Source organism: Micromesistius poutassou, assembly GCF_964030765.1.
Source record: "Micromesistius poutassou genome assembly, chromosome: 12".
Taxonomy (NCBI): Eukaryota; Metazoa; Chordata; class Actinopteri; order Gadiformes; family Gadidae; genus Micromesistius; species Micromesistius poutassou.
The window spans coordinates 15991459-16008464 of record NC_140282.1 but is presented as its reverse complement, the minus strand read 5'-3'; the positions used below and the strand labels follow the sequence as shown (position 1 = coordinate 16008464).

At 43.4% G+C, this 17006-nt stretch overlaps 2 protein-coding genes across 3 annotated transcripts; both read left to right on the top strand.

Annotated features, from left to right (window-relative positions):
* The first annotated feature begins 740 nt into the window (after positions 1-740).
* On the top strand, positions 741-3736 carry LOC311356195 (ATP synthase F(0) complex subunit C3, mitochondrial-like). The gene is made up of 5 exons (XM_084475954.1): positions 741-790; positions 1067-1156; positions 2029-2106; positions 2590-2771; positions 3254-3736. Exons 2-5 carry the CDS (start codon positions 1118-1120, stop codon positions 3366-3368), a joined length of 414 nt encoding a protein of 137 aa, XP_084332080.1. The 5' UTR covers positions 741-790; positions 1067-1117; the 3' UTR covers positions 3369-3736.
* A 1307-nt stretch (positions 3737-5043) lies between these two features.
* Positions 5044-15404, top strand: nsun3 (NOP2/Sun RNA methyltransferase 3). 2 transcript variants are annotated; one of them, XR_014637621.1, is made up of 8 exons: positions 5044-5274; positions 5882-6012; positions 6409-7208; positions 7435-7589; positions 8026-8147; positions 8667-9028; positions 9135-9247; positions 15346-15404. XR_014637621.1 is itself a non-coding variant. In XM_084476109.1 (6 exons), the coding sequence occupies exons 1-6, from the start codon at positions 5119-5121 to the stop codon at positions 8941-8943; spliced, it is 1641 nt and encodes a 546-aa protein (XP_084332235.1). In that variant the 5' UTR covers positions 5044-5118; the 3' UTR covers positions 8944-9083. The 2 variants fall into 2 exon arrangements, 1 of the variants encoding a protein (XP_084332235.1); XM_084476109.1 differs by lacking the exons at positions 9135-9247; positions 15346-15404 and having other exon boundaries at positions 8667-9083.
* Positions 15405-17006: the final 1602 nt, after the last annotated feature.

Genomic DNA, 17006 nt, shown 5'->3' with positions numbered 1-17006 from the left:
TTTATATTATCATTATTATTGACCAAACTACTGAGACATATCAAACTATAAAAAGGGTAGCTTACATTTTAAACAACTAGGCTACTGCTGAGACGAGTGATGAAACTCAAAGGTGTGTTGCTGCCCCTTGGTGGCCTAAAATGTTACTGCTGTTCTAACGTTCTGCAGTAGCTTACGTACGTACGCCTTTATGAAAACCATCGCACTCCAGCCATCCTTGGGAGGAAGGATCCCAACTTCTGGGTTCCTCTTCAAAGTCTCCTCCATGATATTATTCGAGCCTTTTCTTCTACCTTAGAGAGCTTGGGGTAAGGGGTGTTGTGTAATGCGGTATGTTAAGCCCTTTGAGACTGCAGCTGTTATAAGGTGTATACAAATAAAATTGACTTGACATGATGTATACATTTCTGTTCAAGGTTTAGAATCGATGCCATTCAAGTAAATTTGAGACATTATGATGATGATAATAATGAAGAAGTAGAATAATGATAAGAATAATTATACAATTATTATTCAAATATAAAATAAATGCATGAAATAAATTATATTTCTGTAGGGGATTAGGATCTTTAAATAGTATTAACAAATTACCGGTTTGCCTTATCGAGGCCTTTTTTGAATCCACAGGTTGACAGCTGAATACATATTGGATGCATTTGTTGAAACAACGGTTTGACAGCTGAATGAAAGAAACGCGCTGATTGGTTTAGCCACTGCGTCTTAAACCCGGAAGTTGTCGTTTCTCTTGAGCACGCGCAGTCCTTTACCGTCCGACCTCTGGTACAGTCTGGTAAGTGCTAAACCTCTCCGCTCATTTTCATCTTTAAATTATAATTTCTGGGCCTTGTCAAAGTCAAACAACGATGGAAATTGTGTTATATGGGATGATATTCCATTTCTAAAAGCATGTTTCTACTTATTATTCCGTATTTTTCGGTGAAATCTACCTTCAAGTGTAGCCAGACATGACCTTAGGTTGGCTCGCTGTCTTTTCTAAAATGTGATTTAGCACTCCCATCAATGCATCATCTACAGTGTTCCAAGTTTTCTCATTTTCTTTCCACAGATTTTCTCGAAGTAGTCGTGTCTGTGTATTGGACCACTTTATCCCATCAATATGTACGCCTGTGCTAAATTCGTCTCCACCCCTTCACTGGTGAGTAGAAAAATATAATATATATAATGACTGAATTGATGAATGAAAGCGCTCTTTTTGTCATTCTCAAGTTAAATGGTGTTAGTTTTTTCCACGTAATGAAGCCAAATCTTATGTAATAGCATTCTGCCCTCTATCTACCTGAGGTGAGTTCTCCACCAATGTCAAGTCCACAGCTAGCAGCCCGACTGTCCTCTATGAGGAGGACTTAAGCCTGATGACACATGATCAGATCTGGCCATGGTTTTACCATTTTAAGATGTATGCTGCATATGCAATAGCATTAAATTGGCTACATATATGTATAATTAATTACAAGCCTCTGAAATCATCTGCCCTTGACTCCTAAAGCTTCCTGTACAACAACTGTTATCTGTCTGTTCTCTGCAGTCACTAATATAAATATGACTTCACATGTTGAGTTAGCTTATTTTCCACTGGCTGCCTGTTTTTCTGGACTAATGTTTTTAAACCGATTAATAATCCTTAAGGTCAGACATAGGCTCCCTTTCCCTACACACTGGTCCTTTGCCTACCCTATGGGTTAAGTCAAAGGTCATGTCCCTGAATCTTCTGGCTTCTGCAGCAGAGCCAGCAGGCGTATATGCTGGCCATCTTAAGGACCCTTATCTTAAGATCCAATGTCTTGATAGTCTATGTCGAAGTCAGTAACTTAATGTAACTTTTAATGTCAAATGATTATATTTTAATTTGTATCTATCTTTATACATTGTGTTTAATATAATCAAGTTGTCATCTAATCCTGTTTTGCATATTGTATCTATTATGTTGAGCCGTGCACTTGAAACGGTCCATAATTCCAACCCTTCAATAATTCCAACCCTTGCTGATGCTGTGTTCCCTGACTACAGTTGCGTGCTGGAGCTCGTGCTCTCTACAGACCCCTCGGTGCTAGTGTGGTGTCAGGACGCGATGCTGGCAGCGTGGAGGTGAGTGTTGCTCCGTACTGGGATGGATTCTGAATGTTAACAGCGGGTTTGTATAATACTGTCAAGTGTCAAGTGGTCCCCAATCTTGCAATTGTATGATATGCATATTGTGTTATAGATGGTTGTTTATAAGCTATATGTATTTGATGGTTTTGTCAGTTGGTGACAAGCATTTTATCATCTGCCCTTGACACAGACAGCTTCCTGTATAACAACTGTTATCCGTAATCTGTAATATAAATATGACCTCACACGTTGAGTTCCCCACGTTTTCCACTGGCAGTTTTTTTTGAGGACTAATGTTTATAAGCTCTACATATTTGATTGTCAAAAAATTGGTCAGTTGGTGACAAGCATTTTAGACCTTTTTTAAAAACGGTCAGAACCTAGATTTATTGCTCTGGACCCTACCTTGAACGTGTTCAATAGCTAGAGTCTTGGCTACTGTCTTCATTCTGTCCGTAATCCGCGGCGTCTCCCCAGGCTCCCTCGTTCTTGGCCGCCCAGCAGCAGGTGGCGCTTCGTGGCTTCCAGACCAGCGCGGTGAGCCGGGACATCGACACTGCTGCCAAGTTCATCGGCGCCGGTGCTGCCACAGTGGGCGTGGCAGGGTCGGGCGCCGGTATCGGCACTGTGTTCGGCAGTCTCATCATCGGATACGCCAGGTGAAACATTTTGTGGTTTGCTGTTCTAAAAGATGTCATTAGTGAGCAACGTGCAGGTGTGGGGTGCTCAGTTGATGAATTCAGGGAAAATGAGCACAGAATCTAAACTGAGCATGCAATCAGTTGTGGTAAAAGAAATGCTAGAGCTGCAGTGAACATTAAGTGGAATCCCAGTGTCGAGCCTTCATACGATTTTAAACTTTGAATACAGCTTTCTGTCTCCCACTTGTTTAGCTCTGCCTTTGTACATAACATGTTATGACAACATCCTAAGGCTTTGGCCAGTCCTTCCTGTAAGAAGGAGCGTTTCTCATGGCCTAACTTCCTGAACATTGTGATTTTACATGCCGTCAACTAAAATAAAAAATGGATGGGCATGGGTGTACTGCTTTCCCCACATTAATTAACCAGGAATGCAAGTTGCCCTTTACATGATATCCTGAAGTCAACTCCCGGTGGTCTTGTTCTCTCCTTCTCTCCAGGAACCCGTCTTTGAAGCAGCAGCTCTTCTCCTATGCAATCTTGGGCTTTGCTCTCTCTGAAGCCATGGGTCTCTTCTGCCTGATGGTGGCTTTCCTCATCCTCTTCGCCATGTAAACAAATCCTCTTCCACAACAACCTCTACTGTTGGTCCATACCGTCACCATGACTACCAGAGAAGCACTTGAATATACTCAAAATTTATATATATATATAATATATATATAATATATATATTATATATATATATATAATATAGAGCAGCCGCTCTAGGTTAATTTAGACTAGGATCCTTGTAAAGGCTAGACTGATCCAAGTCGTTGAGAATGAATCCCGGATCCACTCATGTCTCTCTGTCTGTAGTGCTGGCTGTTTTTAAACTGGTGGATTTGTAATGGCATTGTTACTTGTATTTTTGTTGTTAAAAAGAACATGGAACATAACACACTAAAATAAAATAAATGTATTTCAGTCATTTCAAAGTGGTTTGTTTACATCAATGTTCATTTTGTGCTTTGGGAATTTGATTGCAAATTGTAAAATAGGGTGCATGGGGTAAATTTAACTGTTGACCTTATATACCTATGTGTTGTTTTTTTTTAAATAATAAGCCATATAGGGTTTCGATTTTGTTTTTACATCAGGATAGTGGAACAAAGTTCCAACTATTCTGCATTAATGAGTAGGGTTGTAATACAGTTATAATAAAATAACTGAAAACATTGGTTGAATACTGTTTAGTAACTAGAATGCGTTTCGTCCTAACGAACTGCGAAAGTGTGCTTGCTAAATTGCCGCAGATGGTAAACCGCCCAATCTGGCAACACTGCCTGCACGTCCTCCGCGCGCTAACCTCAGAGACCAACTGAAAACGAAGCCGATGTATGGAACTTAAACTGTGATTCTGAAAAAAGTATCAAGGAAATCGAAATTCGGTTTACAGATTATTGAAGATACAAGTGTGTTGATTTGTTAAATGGTTGAACGAAGGTTAGTCCATAGTAAGTGTGAGAGAAGGCGGACGGCTCTGCCATTGACTTACATTGTAAAAAAAAAAAAAAAAAAAGCCGAAAAAGCGTGAGTTATGAGTTGAAAAACGCCGAGAGATAGCCATCATGTCGTTAAAGAGCTGGACGTTTTGATAGTTTAATGGTTTCTGTAGCTGAAAGTATGCATTCGAAATTAACTGCAAAAAATCAGGCAAACGGAATAAAGAAAACGTATGAAGATCAGTAATTATGTAATGATATAATGGGATAATGAATAGAACGCCGGTCATTATGTAAGGGATAATGTATAGAAGGTCATCATCGGGAAATAAACCCCGCTGAAGGGGCTTATTTTAGATAATGACCGGCGACGTTATCCCGCTTATTACACGGCTACTTGCCAAAACGAAAAAAAAAAAAACTACCACTAGTAGTGTTGATCCGCAGAGAATGAGAGAAATAGTCCGCCAAAGACGTTGACGTCGCTTAGCAACCAAATACGCTGGGATGATAAATTACCGGACTACTTGCGGAGTGAGTGACACGAAAGACGTGAAAGAATCCACTTTTCTTGACTTCATTATATGCTTTATATTATATGTCATCATTATATGTCATTATATGCTTAGGTCGTTATTGAAAAATAATTAACTACCGGAAGTCTGGAAGGCCCATACAAGTGAACGGAGCGTTCCACAGCGTTGAGGAGAGCCGTGTAATAAGTGGAACCTTTGATACTTCGGCGCCAATTACTGTTCACGGAGAGCACATTTGGAGAACGCACCGGTTTTACTGTCATGGATCCCATGCTTATTATTATTATCTACACACCTATCTATTGACGTTATTTAATACATGTTATCCATGACATTGCGCGAATGTTGAAGCAGGTTATATCAAGACAAACGTTACATTCAAGGTGGAGTGTAACCTTTTACACAACATGCCTTATAACGCAAATACGGTGTCGTTCCTCAACCTTTGACTCGGTGGAGTCATCACTTAGTGCACAACAACAACCTTCAACTAACAAGGTAATGCATAACCATTATACAGACGGACTCTACGGACATGTTTCGAATAGACACATCGACACCAGTAAGTTTGGATTCCAAGTTCGTAGCAAGCTCTTTTCTTGGGGTTTTTGCTCGCTCCACATATACAGCTGACATTATTTACACTTCTTAAGTGCGTTTGTCAGTGTCTGCAGTAAGGTACAACAACATCAACACTTCTGTCGGTTCTGTATAGAGCTAGGCTTTAACAAGAGACAAACGGGGCTTATATGGTGATTATCATGTCCATATCTGATACACTGAAGTGCTGATACACACATATACATTAGTGCTCAAAGTGAACCTGCTCAACGGATGTTGATCCTAGTGTCGATGTGTCCCTGAGCAAGACACTTCGCCTTGCATGGTTGACTCCGCCGTCGGTGTGTATTAACCGTTGTAAGTCGCTTTGGATAAAAGCGTCTGCTAAATGTAAATGTTGATATAATTATTGTGAGGACATGGTGTGGAATATCAGGCAATATTATTATTGTTATTTACTGCTGCATATTCTGCTGCATCTAATTTCACTACAAATGAATGTATTCAGATGGGACTATTGTCTTTATACCTTTTTGATCAACAGACTCCCAAAGGACTCAAAGGAAAGAAGAAAGAGAATGTGACTAAAATAAGTAGGCCGCCCTGTCAACCCGTACTAGACAGGTTTGATGAACAGTATGGCCGTGAACTTGGAGACATATGGCCTTCTGCAAGGTAATGCTTTGGCTCTGAAGGGGTTATTGTTACCCATTTTGGAGATCAGGACCCCAGACTAAAATCCCATATAAGTTACTGGTACCGGGTTAAAGAATGGAATTTATCTCTAAAAGATAAATAATTATCAAATAATTATCGATGTTCAAACTACTTGGCCAAGTCTATGTTGTTTATTAACAGTGAAGGATTAGGTTGGTACTTTTATAAGGATTGTTGGATGATTTATGGACTCCGTCTTAATAGTGTCAATGCATAAAAGTGAGATATTAAATACTGCTCTCTAATCTCTCTCTATATATGACTTTGTGATCAGAGAGAGATGGCTCCCTCAAGTTATTATAAATAATAGTATACTAATACAGCTCTTACTTAAAATATAACTGTCTCCTGCAGGTCTGTACTCTTAGACCCAGACTCCTGGCAGTACGGTGTCATGCTCAACCGCTTCGCTACTCTGAACGACATCACAGACCTCCTCCAATCAAAAGGCTTCTCCAGCTTCTTGCCACATACACACAGCCCCATTTTACCAAAAACTGGTTCCCCAGCAATCACGTTGCCACAGCAACAAGGAAGAGGAGAAGTTGCGGCTGAGTCTCAATCCAAGATTTCCTCTACAGTAACACCAGACGTTCACAGGACCGTTCGGAACCCACACAACATCCTCGGAGCCAGCACTCTGAGGCCTCTTACAGACACCCTTGCCACCTCTTCCTCCTCCCATCTCTCCAACTTCACCTCCTCCTTTCTGTCCTCCTCTTCTTTACCCTCCTCTTCATCTCTCTTGTCCTCTTATTCCTCCTCCAACATCTCCTCTTGTCCAACCATCTCCTCCCCTCCCTCTTCCACTCTCTCCTCTTCTCCAACCACCTCCTCCTCTCTCTCCTTGTCCCCTTCCTCCCCTCCCTCCGCTCACTCTTCTACCTCCACATCTCCCTCCTCCTCTTTCCCTTCCTCCCTCCTTCCCATTTCCCCCCCCTCTCCCTCCCTGCTACAGTGTTTTCTCCATCCCCGGCCTGTGCGTTTCCCGTCCCAGGTCCACTGGCGAGGTGTGCTGAAGCAGTACTACTTGCTCAACGCTGCCTCCCTGCTACCTGTGCTGGCACTAGAGCTCATAGACGGTGAGAAGGTGCTGGACCTTTGCTCTGCCCCAGGAGGGAAAGCGCTGGCCATAATGCAGACGGCCAACCCAGGTACACAAACAGATGGCTGTGCTTCAACTTTTCTAATATCCTTATAATATTTCTAAGTATGTATAATGCAATGTGACACTATTGTACATAAAGTTCAGAATGATGACAATACTATTATAAATTATTATTATTACTTTGACTTACGTACTGTTGACTTTATAAATTATAAGGAGGGTTATATGGAGGGTTCTAATTGGTTGCCCTGCTGCTTTGTGATTGACTGTAGCGTTGCTCTGCTGTAACGAGTTGGACCTGCACAGGAAGGAATGGCTTGCCCAAACCCTGGAGTCCTTCCTTCCGCGGTCGCTAAGCAACAGGGTGATTTTGTCCAATCAGGATGGTCGTTTTTTTGGGTTGAGTGAAGCAGGGACGTACGATAAGGTGGGCAGAAGTATTCTTTCTTTTAGTTTTTTTTTTATGAGATAGGCTTTCATGTAGTCGCACTTCACTGTCGGGTCCAGCAGGTAGCGGTGAGGAAACACCAGCAAGAATTTGTGAGTGGGACATATTGAATGAACAAAACTCAAGTTGAAATGAAGGAATCAAACTCACCTTTGTTTTACACTTCTGATCCTCAACTAACCCTTTCTGTAACCCAACCATCTCTCACCTAATACCCCAAACTTAACCTTGAGACCTTACCTTTTATCTTTAAGATTATTTCCCTGTGATTGAAAATAACCACCCGATACAACCATTTATCTTGTTTGATTACATGGAGGAGCTTCACCAGGTTATGGTTATGGGTTACTATAAACCTACTATAAACCTACACTGTTATTCCATATCCACCATTTAATCTTTCTGCACCTGATAGGTGCTGGTGGACGCTCCTTGCTCCAACGACCGGAGCTGGCTCTATTCCTCCAACCGCCAGCAGGGGGAGCTTCGACTCAAAGAGAGAGCCTCACTGCCTGCTCTTCAGGCTCAGCTGCTACGGTAACACAGCCCTCCCTAGCGCCACCACCTCCCAGCCCCCATCTAGAGCTGCTCCCTCAGGGCTACCTGCCACTTCCATCCTCCCAGGAATTTACACAGAATCCTGCTGACTGCAGGTGTCCAGGTTGCTCAGCCCTGCTGCAATCATAAAGATATGTTGACCAGTGGACTGAAGGCTATGTTTGACCTTAACATAGGCTGGTCCACTATGTAGTTGTGCGTTTAGTTTAAACAAATAATATTTTAAAGCTCATAAAAAAAGAAAAGAGACAAACCTTCTGTCATCCAGTTACGGTTTAAAATATCAAAACAACACCACAGTTGTTTTGACCAAGAGATTCTTTGTTGGGTACATTTTGACTTGTTTGCAAAAACAAATTTTGCTAACGAATTGAAAGGACTAGTTTGAGGAAAGGCTCACCTGCTAGTTCTGGCTTTACTTTGTCTTTGTAAAGCCCTTTACTGCCCCCTTGTGTACATATTAGAAAAGTCCGGCTTTTTAAAATGACTGGGTTGCAGGTCGGCTCTGTGTGCGGTACGTCCCGGGGGCGTGGTTGTCTACTCCACCTGCACCTTATCCACCAATGAGAATGCAGAGGTGGTGGGGGCGGTGCTGGAGAGCTGCCCGGAGGCAGAGCTTGAGGACTTGTGGGAGGAGCTGGCCACACCCTTCTCAGCTCACTTTACCTTCATCCAGCCCCACCACCAACGCCGTCGCTGTGGGCTGCTAGTGGTCCCGACGCCCGGACGTACCTGGGGACCCATGTACTTATGTCGGATAAGAAGACGAGGCTGACTGTCCCAGAGTACACACAAGAGACTAAACAGCCAATGAACACTTTTAGATCATGCCCAAGGCATTTGGAAAGAATGAGCAAATTGTGAGTTAAATTATTCACTCTGAATTTTATGTTGTCTTTTTGTCATTTTATAATAGACGCAATAAACATAATTTATTTACGTTCTCCCATCATTATGTATTCCCAGGGTTTAGTGATGCGTTTCATACGTGAATAGCACATCCTGATGGATGTAGGCTACGGAGTCATCATGTTGCCTCCATCACTTCATCTCTCTTGAGGGGTTGAGTTTGTTATCAAGTGAGTAATAATCTGAATTTGAAAAACATATACATTAAAATGTGTTCAATTGGCTTACGTTTAATTTGAAGCATAATTTGGGAATAATGCGACCCACATGCTATATTTATCAATTATTTAAGAAGCAATATATCTAATGTCTCATCTTCACCACACAAAGCTTTCCAGAGTGACCTCTTTTTACTGTTGATTGTAGTATCTCTAGCCTGGAAACCACATCTAGAAAGCTGTAGGGTCTGGCAATAGACCTCTGAAGAATAAGTCCCGCCTCCGAGGCTCCCGGTTCCCTCGGTCAAATGTCTATGGGAAATAACATGGGGTTTTTTGAATGATCGTACATAACAAACTCTAGGTGGCGAAGAAGTAAAAGCTGCGGCAAGTTTTGAACTACACACCTTTTCCATCTAGTTTCCACTGAAGTTTTGGATTGTCGGTGCCGTTAAAGTAGTTAACTATTATTATTACGTGACGCAGCTTTTACTTGTTCGCCACCTACAGAGTTTGTAACAACCATTTCAAACAACTGGTGTTCATCCGTAGCAATCTTGCAATGTTTACTCACTTATTCCGGACTGATCCTGACTGAACGAACGACTCTTCTTGGCGAACTGACTGACGCAAACTGATTCATTCAAACATGAAATCCACCACTACTGTTTAGCTTGCTTCTGGCCCGCCTATATCAGATACACCGATGTGATTGGTTAATGTTCAGATCCAGGAGAATCGGGGAATGAGTATATTACTCATTCCCAGAGTGACTGACTGAGCAAATTCAAATTGTGCTCTTGCGAGAACTCCAGGGTAGTATCTCTGTCCAATCTGTATTAAAACATAGTACATCTTTACTGCTGCCATAAAATAGGGGAAGACAATATCAGCCATGAAAAGTCTGGTTTAACCATATTAATTTGGTTGTTAATGGAGTCATTAGTATTTCCACAGCTAGAGCGACTTCTTGAGTGATTTTAAAAGTCACCTATGGAACATGAATATTTTTCACAGTTCTTCAAAGTTTTAGGTATTTTAGGCTGAATCCGAGGCTTCTGCAGTTCTGTGACTATTGCTCTGTGCGGCTAAGCCTCTTCCACCTTATTTTAAGCACCGTAAGTTCATCCAGAACGGCCGAGACAATTATCCACTACTTTACTGAATGTTCTACTTTCCATCTTCTTTATTTTCTTTTTGGGGTGAAAGTAAAGGTATAGCAAACTCTGTCTGTCTTACTGGTTTGAGCACTTCATCTAGCACCGCAAAGACATGGTGAAGTAGGGACAAGTTAGTGGTCTCCAGGGTAACCGTAGCGTTGACCTCGCAGCGAACCCTGCGATGGTTTGCTGCGTTCAGGGAAGGATTCTGTGAGACGCCTCACTTTCACTTCAAAGGTGCAGAATGTAGGCCTGCTTTGCATAATCAGGTGGAGGAGGGGGTGGGGGGGGGGGGAAGGTGCCGCCAGATGTAATCATTAAATCCCCTGCTATTGACGACGGGAGGAGAGGAAATTAGAGAGAGAATTACAAGAACAGCAGACACACAGATCGGGAGGGAGAGGGGGGGGGGGGGGGGGGAGAGAGAGGGACCATGGGGGAGATTATCCCGCTTCCCGTTCCCTCCTCTCATGCGTCCCTTCAGGGTACTGGTTCCGTTCATCAGCACAAATATGTTCCGCCATCACAACACACACCCACACCTCCACAGTCCCCTTGGTTCAGATGGGAGTAGTAGTCCTACTACACCGGAATGTTTAGTTGTGTTGTTGGAGCCAATACTGTTTTCATGGTGGAAAGTAGGTCATTATTGAAAGAAAAGCACAAGCTTGTGATGTGAGAGGTCGATTTGTGTGGTTTTTTGTTTATCAAAGACGGAAGTTTGTGAAGTCTGGGTGGACCCATTGATGTCATCACACATTTAATCTCAGGCATAGCCGGTACATAGGGGGGGTCAAGGGGGGACCCTTCCCGTGAAAACGATGTTGAATTGTTGCGTTAAAGAGGAATTTAAGAATTCTAAAATGGATTGTAGGTAGGGCCCTTCGGTAAAGATGGAACGTAGCTAAGGCGGGCCCTTTGGTAAATATGGACCGAAGCTAGGGTCCTCCTGTAAAGATGGACTGTAGCTAGGGTCCTCCTGTAAAGATGGACTGTAGCTGGGGTCCTCCTGTAAAGATAGACTGTAGCTAGGGTCCTCCTGTAAAGATGGACCGTAGCTGGGCCCCTTGATAAAGATGGATTGTAGCTGGGTCCTCCTGTAAAGAAGGACTGTAGCTGGGTCCTCCTGTAAAGATGGACTGTAGCTGGGGTCCTCCTGTAAAGAAGGACCGTAGCTAGGGTCCTCCTGTAAGAATTTACTGTAGCTATGGTCTGTCAGGGCATCAACAGAAGATTTAATTTAGATAAGTTGAATTATTTTGTGTAATCAGCGTTGAAATCTGGATACGTTGCCCTGAAAACAGTTGGTCCTTCACAAGCCCAAAGACCCGGGGCCCCAGGGCCCTCTCAGCATCAGAAAGCAGGATGAAGCACCTGAGATCATTCCCTCCGTCGTTGATCATAACACTCGTATGATCAATATCGCCTAAAATCTATCTCGAGGAGCATTCAGTCTGACATGGAAACAGACATTTTATCGCTGACTCAAATGAAATTAACTTATGACATACTTGTCAGAAATATCTACACGTGTTCACAGCCCACACAGATTCACAGCCCAGTGGTGTAACCAGAGGGATGTCGTCAGGGTGAGCACGTGAGTGAGCAGAGGGCACAGGGGGGGGGGGTACCAGACCCCTGTGCTCGGTCCACAAACATGGCAATAAAAAAAAACATTGTGCATCATATAGCTAAACCTGTTTTCTGTTAGATTCTGACAACTTAAAACCCTAAACTACCGGATTAGGTTGGGTTAGGTTGGGTTGTCCAATCAAATAATATATTAATTGAGAGGGACTGCAGATGTCACCGCAGCAGGAGCACCCCCCCCCCCTCCCTCGTGCATGCCCCCGTGTACAACACTTTAAAGGTTCCCTGCTGGCTTTTAATAACATGGATCTGAAGCGCTCCCCTCAGTGGTGTTGCACCGTAATGGAGGACTATTGACTTCTCTGGTTCATAATGCATTACACAGCAGGCGGCGGAGGAGGAGGGGGATCAGGGGATCCCGGTGAAGGACATATCCGATAGCCAGCGTGTTGTTTCTGACAGAAACACATCGGCTGAGCTTTAGGTCCCGGGGAGGCGCCGCGTGCCACTGCTGTGACAGCGTCCAGACAGGAGCTTGGGGGGGAGAGAGGAGAATCTAAATGAACAGTTGAGGCGGACGATTTATTTTTGATTCACTCTCTTGGTGTTAAGCCAGATTGGAGAGCACGGGAAAAATACTCTCTCTCTCTCTCTCTCTCTCTCTCTCTCTCTCTCTCTCTCTCTCTCTCTCTCTCTCTCTCTCTCTCTCTCTCTCTCTCTCTCTCTCTCGTCCTATCTTCCTCTCTTGCTCTTTGTTTCTGTCTCTTTCTCTGTATCTCTCTCTCTCTCTCTCTCTCCCCCTCTCTTTCTCTCTCTGCCTCTCTGACATCTATCTCATAAGTCCTCATTATTTTCCATATCTATACTACTAACTACATAAAGAATTAATAAAACTGTTAACTGGCATGCAGCTAGTTTTGTATGAGAGACTTCAACAACTCACTACTCCAATACTGCCTTGTAGTTTTGTAATACAACAAAGTATAAGCCACTTTATACTATTTCATTTATCTGTAGACACGCACGCACACACACACACACACCCTCATACATATCGAGAAATGTGAACGGAAGAGGGGGTGGGGCTTCCTAACATGGTCGCCGCAGCAACCATGTTAGGAAGCCCCACCCCCTCATACATATCAAGAAATGTGAACGGAAGAGGGGCTTCCTAACATGGTTGCTGCGGTGACCATGTTAGGAAGCCACACCCCCTCTTTCATTCACATTTCTTGATATGTATGAGGGTGTGTGTGTGTGTGCGTGTCTACAGATAAATGAAATAGTATAAAGTGGCTTATGGTCACCGCAGCAACCATGTAATCAGACGACGGCGGGCGCCGGCGCCCTCGTCTCCTGGAGCCTGGTGGTCGGTGACCAGAAAGAGACAGAAGACATCCATTAGGATGGTGTCTGGACAAAGCGGCCCAGCTTAGCAGGCCCCGGCCTGGGAGTGATCACTCTATCGCCCTCATCTCAGCTTCACTTTGAAGGGAAAGGCGGGATTGATCCGGGGGATATAAAACTAAGCCCCCTTGATACCCTGCTGCCTGGCAGAGGTAGGGCGGCGGCGGTGGTGGTGGTGTTGGGTTCAAAGCGTCAAATTGAATCTGAATCAAAGCACTTTTTTTGTCTCAAGTAGGTCACAGATTGGCGACGAATTGGTCATGGTTATGTCGATGAGTAGATTATAAATAAATGATATAACGTGAAGCTAATTAGCATACATTTGAAATCTGTAGGATAACAAAAATGATCCCTCGCGAAACGCGTACCGGGAGTTTGTCCTGCTTATCCTGAATCAGGTTCATGTTTCACGTCTGAACTGGAGAATGTGAGTGATGGAAAGCAGGACAGAGCTATGTTTGACCAGTAAGGATATAATGATTAAGGGAAATACATAAAGGTCATGATTTCATGCTTTTGTAGCAGTTATGTAATTCAATGGCAGATGGAGTAGTTCTCATTTTATACAAAACAAATGAAACGGTTGTCTTTTGTTTTTAAAATAGCTCTTGACACCATAATTCCCACTCATGACTGCAATTGGTTAATTAATCAATTAATTAATTAATTAAACCTATCAGGGTTGTGTTAGAACATATTTAATCTATAAAGATGAAGAGAGAGAGCGAAAGAGAAAGAGGGTGAGAGAGAGAGACTATAGAAGGCTACAGTATCCAGGGCCAGAGGTGGGTTGCTGGGAACCGAACTGTTTTAGTGCCTTATTTTCTGGAAGAATCTTCCTTGCATGCCTCCTGTCTTTTCCAACAACGCCTGCTGCTGTCTCTTCCAACTCCTCATCTCTCCCTCTCCTCGTCTCTCCCTCTTCTCCACATCTCTCCCTCTCCTCATCTCTCCCTGTCCTCATCCCTCTCCCTCTTTCTTTCAGTCCTGCACAGTTTTCACCTATCTCTTGCAGTCTCTCTCTCCTTCCCTGTATCTTTCTCTACTCTACATGGACCTCTATATAACTCTATACAGGTCTCTTGGATGCCAAATCTATTTTATCTCACTCTCTATGTTTATGTCTCTCCTCTCTCTCTTTGTTTTTATATTTATTTTACTCTGTCTGTATGTCTTTGTGTGACTCTGTCTCTCTCTCACCCCCCCACCCCTTCTCACTACCGCTCTCAATGTGCCCCCTCTCCCCCTTTCCCTCTTCCCCCACATCTCCACCCCCTCTCTCTACCTAATACTTTGATGTGGAAGCAGGTCCCAGCTCCTAGCCAGACGATAATGCGTTTTGGCTCTCCTCTGCCCTGTTAGTGTATCACTGAGGAGCTCCGTTGAGAGGCCCACCCCTCACCTCACTCTGAATATTAGTCTAATGATTAGACCCTGGTGTGTGTGTGTGTGTGTGTGTGTGTGTGTGTGTGTGTGTGTGTGTGTGTGTGTCTGTGTGCGTGTGTGTGCGTGCATGTGTGCATGTGTCTGCTTACGTGCCTGTGCTTGTGTCTGTGTAAGGGAAACTAGTGGAGTATTCTGTGAGGTTAACAACATTTTTTTGTTATCATTTTTCTAATCAAATCTATCTCAACCTATCTAATCAGGATAAGCATCCAAGAGCACCCTAAATGTTGCTCTCAATATGATCAACAGAGAGACTATTAGTTAAAGATACCTGACCTGGTGGATGTTGAAATTGTAAAGGACACAAATTCAGCTTACCATTACAAATAAAGTCACTCATGGATTGATAGGAAACAGACAAGATGTGTCAAGTTTAAGTGGAATAAAATCTAAATTGTCATGGCATCAAACTCTCGAGACAAGCATTTATCCAAGCGTGTTGGCCCTTAAGCATCTTGTTCTGTCTCTCTCTCCCTTCCTCTCCCCTTGGTGGTTTGTACATCTTAGTCTTGCTGGAGTGGGTCTCAATTCCCTCCTTGGCTGTCAGCTGATGGCAGAGAGGAAGGGAAGGAGAAAGAGGAGGAAGAGGAGCAGCAGCAGCCCGCTGTTAGTATGGAGAAGGAATGTCAACCCAGCCCGACTCCACCACCGTTCAACTAAACACTAGGCGTCTGTTCGGTAGACAGGTTTGATATGAGTCATTTATCAGGTGTTAGCAATGAAGGCCATCATATAATTGAGGTTGAGACACTGGTTTCGTCTCATGTGATGACTGTAGAGAGATACCAGTCAATGTTAAGCCTAAGAGCGGAATCTGTCGCTATCTTGAGACGTCATATCAATAAATCAAAGGTGTAGTTCAGCATTTAGCACTAGCATCTCTCTCTCTCTCTCGGCCAGGCGCCACAGGGACCCTCTCCACTGGATTGTGTTTGATGTCAGACTGAAGTGCACAAGCCGGCTCCACCGCCACAACATGTGGATTGAGCACTGACTGTTTTCAGTGCAGCGCGGCACACAGAGTGGTGAGCGAGCGCCCGGCGTTAACTATTAATGCTTCCTCTCGAGAGCTCAGCATTCTCCCCTCTCCTCCATCTCAACCGGGAGCTCAATCCTCCCATTACTCAGCAAAACGGCACCATTCAGCTCTGCAGGGCGAAGCCCTGAAGTACACGGTAAACAACAAAAATTATCAAAAATAACAAATTGAAACAGGGGGAAACTGATTAGGATCTTCAAGAAGGAGAGGAACAGGAAGGACCCCTTGAGAAGATCAGTGTCCTAAAGTAGATGCTGTTTTTGTTTACAAAAATTATGGTAACACTTTACAATAAGGTACACAGAAACGTAGGTAGTTACTGAGGAACGAATGAGTAACGAATGAGGAACGAATGAGGAACGAATGAGTAACGAATGATGAACGACGAAGTGACAGTTACTCAGTAACTACTGAGGAGTTACTGGTAAACAGACCAGGGGACTACTGAGGAACGAATGAGTAACGAATGAGGAACGAATGAGTAACGAATGATGAACGACGAAGTGACAGTTACTCAGTAACTACTGAGGAGTTACTGGTAAACAGACCAGGGGACTACTGTATTCGTTACTGAGTAACGAATGATGAACAACCAGGGGCCCTAAAGTGACAGTTACTCAGTAACTACTGAGGAGTTACTGGTAAATAGACCAGGGGACTACTGTATTCGTTACTGAGTAACGAATGATGAACAACCAGGGGACAGTTCCTCAGTAACTACTGAGGAACTGTGACAGTTACTCAGTAACTACTGAGGAGTTACTGGTAAACAGACTAGGGGATACTGTATTAATGAATCATTCTGTGAAATAGCAAACTGACCAATTGATTATGAAAGCAACTGAATTTTCCTGGGATTTCACAATTAGTTAATAAATTAACAAGGCACAGACGGGATGATTGTCATATTTTAATAAAGATATTCACAATACATACATTCATATTCACATTTAAGGTTTATTATGTGGCATTAGTAATGTTGAAGGCTTAAAAGCAATTGTCCACCACTGCAGGGCACGCTGAGGGCTGGCTTGGGTCCCACACTGGATCGACTGGTAGAGCTGGATCTGACTAATGAGTTGTTACTCTTTCGCGATCCATTCGTTCACCAGTAGTTAAGCTTTATGAA

Bases quoted from the DNA above. Each gene is read 5' to 3' on its own strand.
- LOC311356195 (XM_084475954.1), top strand. From the start codon at position 1,118: ATGTACGCCTGTGCTAAATTCGTCTCCACCCCTTCACTG. The intron at 1,157-2,028 runs GTGAGTAGAAAA...CCCTGACTACAG, and splicing joins TCGTCTCCACCCCTTCACTG to TTGCGTGCTGGAGCTCGTGC. The intron at 2,772-3,253 runs GTGAAACATTTT...CCTTCTCTCCAG, and splicing joins CTCATCATCGGATACGCCAG to GAACCCGTCTTTGAAGCAGC.
- nsun3 (XM_084476109.1), top strand. From the start codon at position 5,119: ATGTTGAAGCAGGTTATATCAAGACAAACGTTACATTCAAGGTGGAGT. The intron at 5,275-5,881 runs GTAATGCATAAC...TTTGATCAACAG, and splicing joins AACAACCTTCAACTAACAAG to ACTCCCAAAGGACTCAAAGG. The intron at 6,013-6,408 runs GTAATGCTTTGG...TGTCTCCTGCAG, and splicing joins GACATATGGCCTTCTGCAAG to GTCTGTACTCTTAGACCCAG.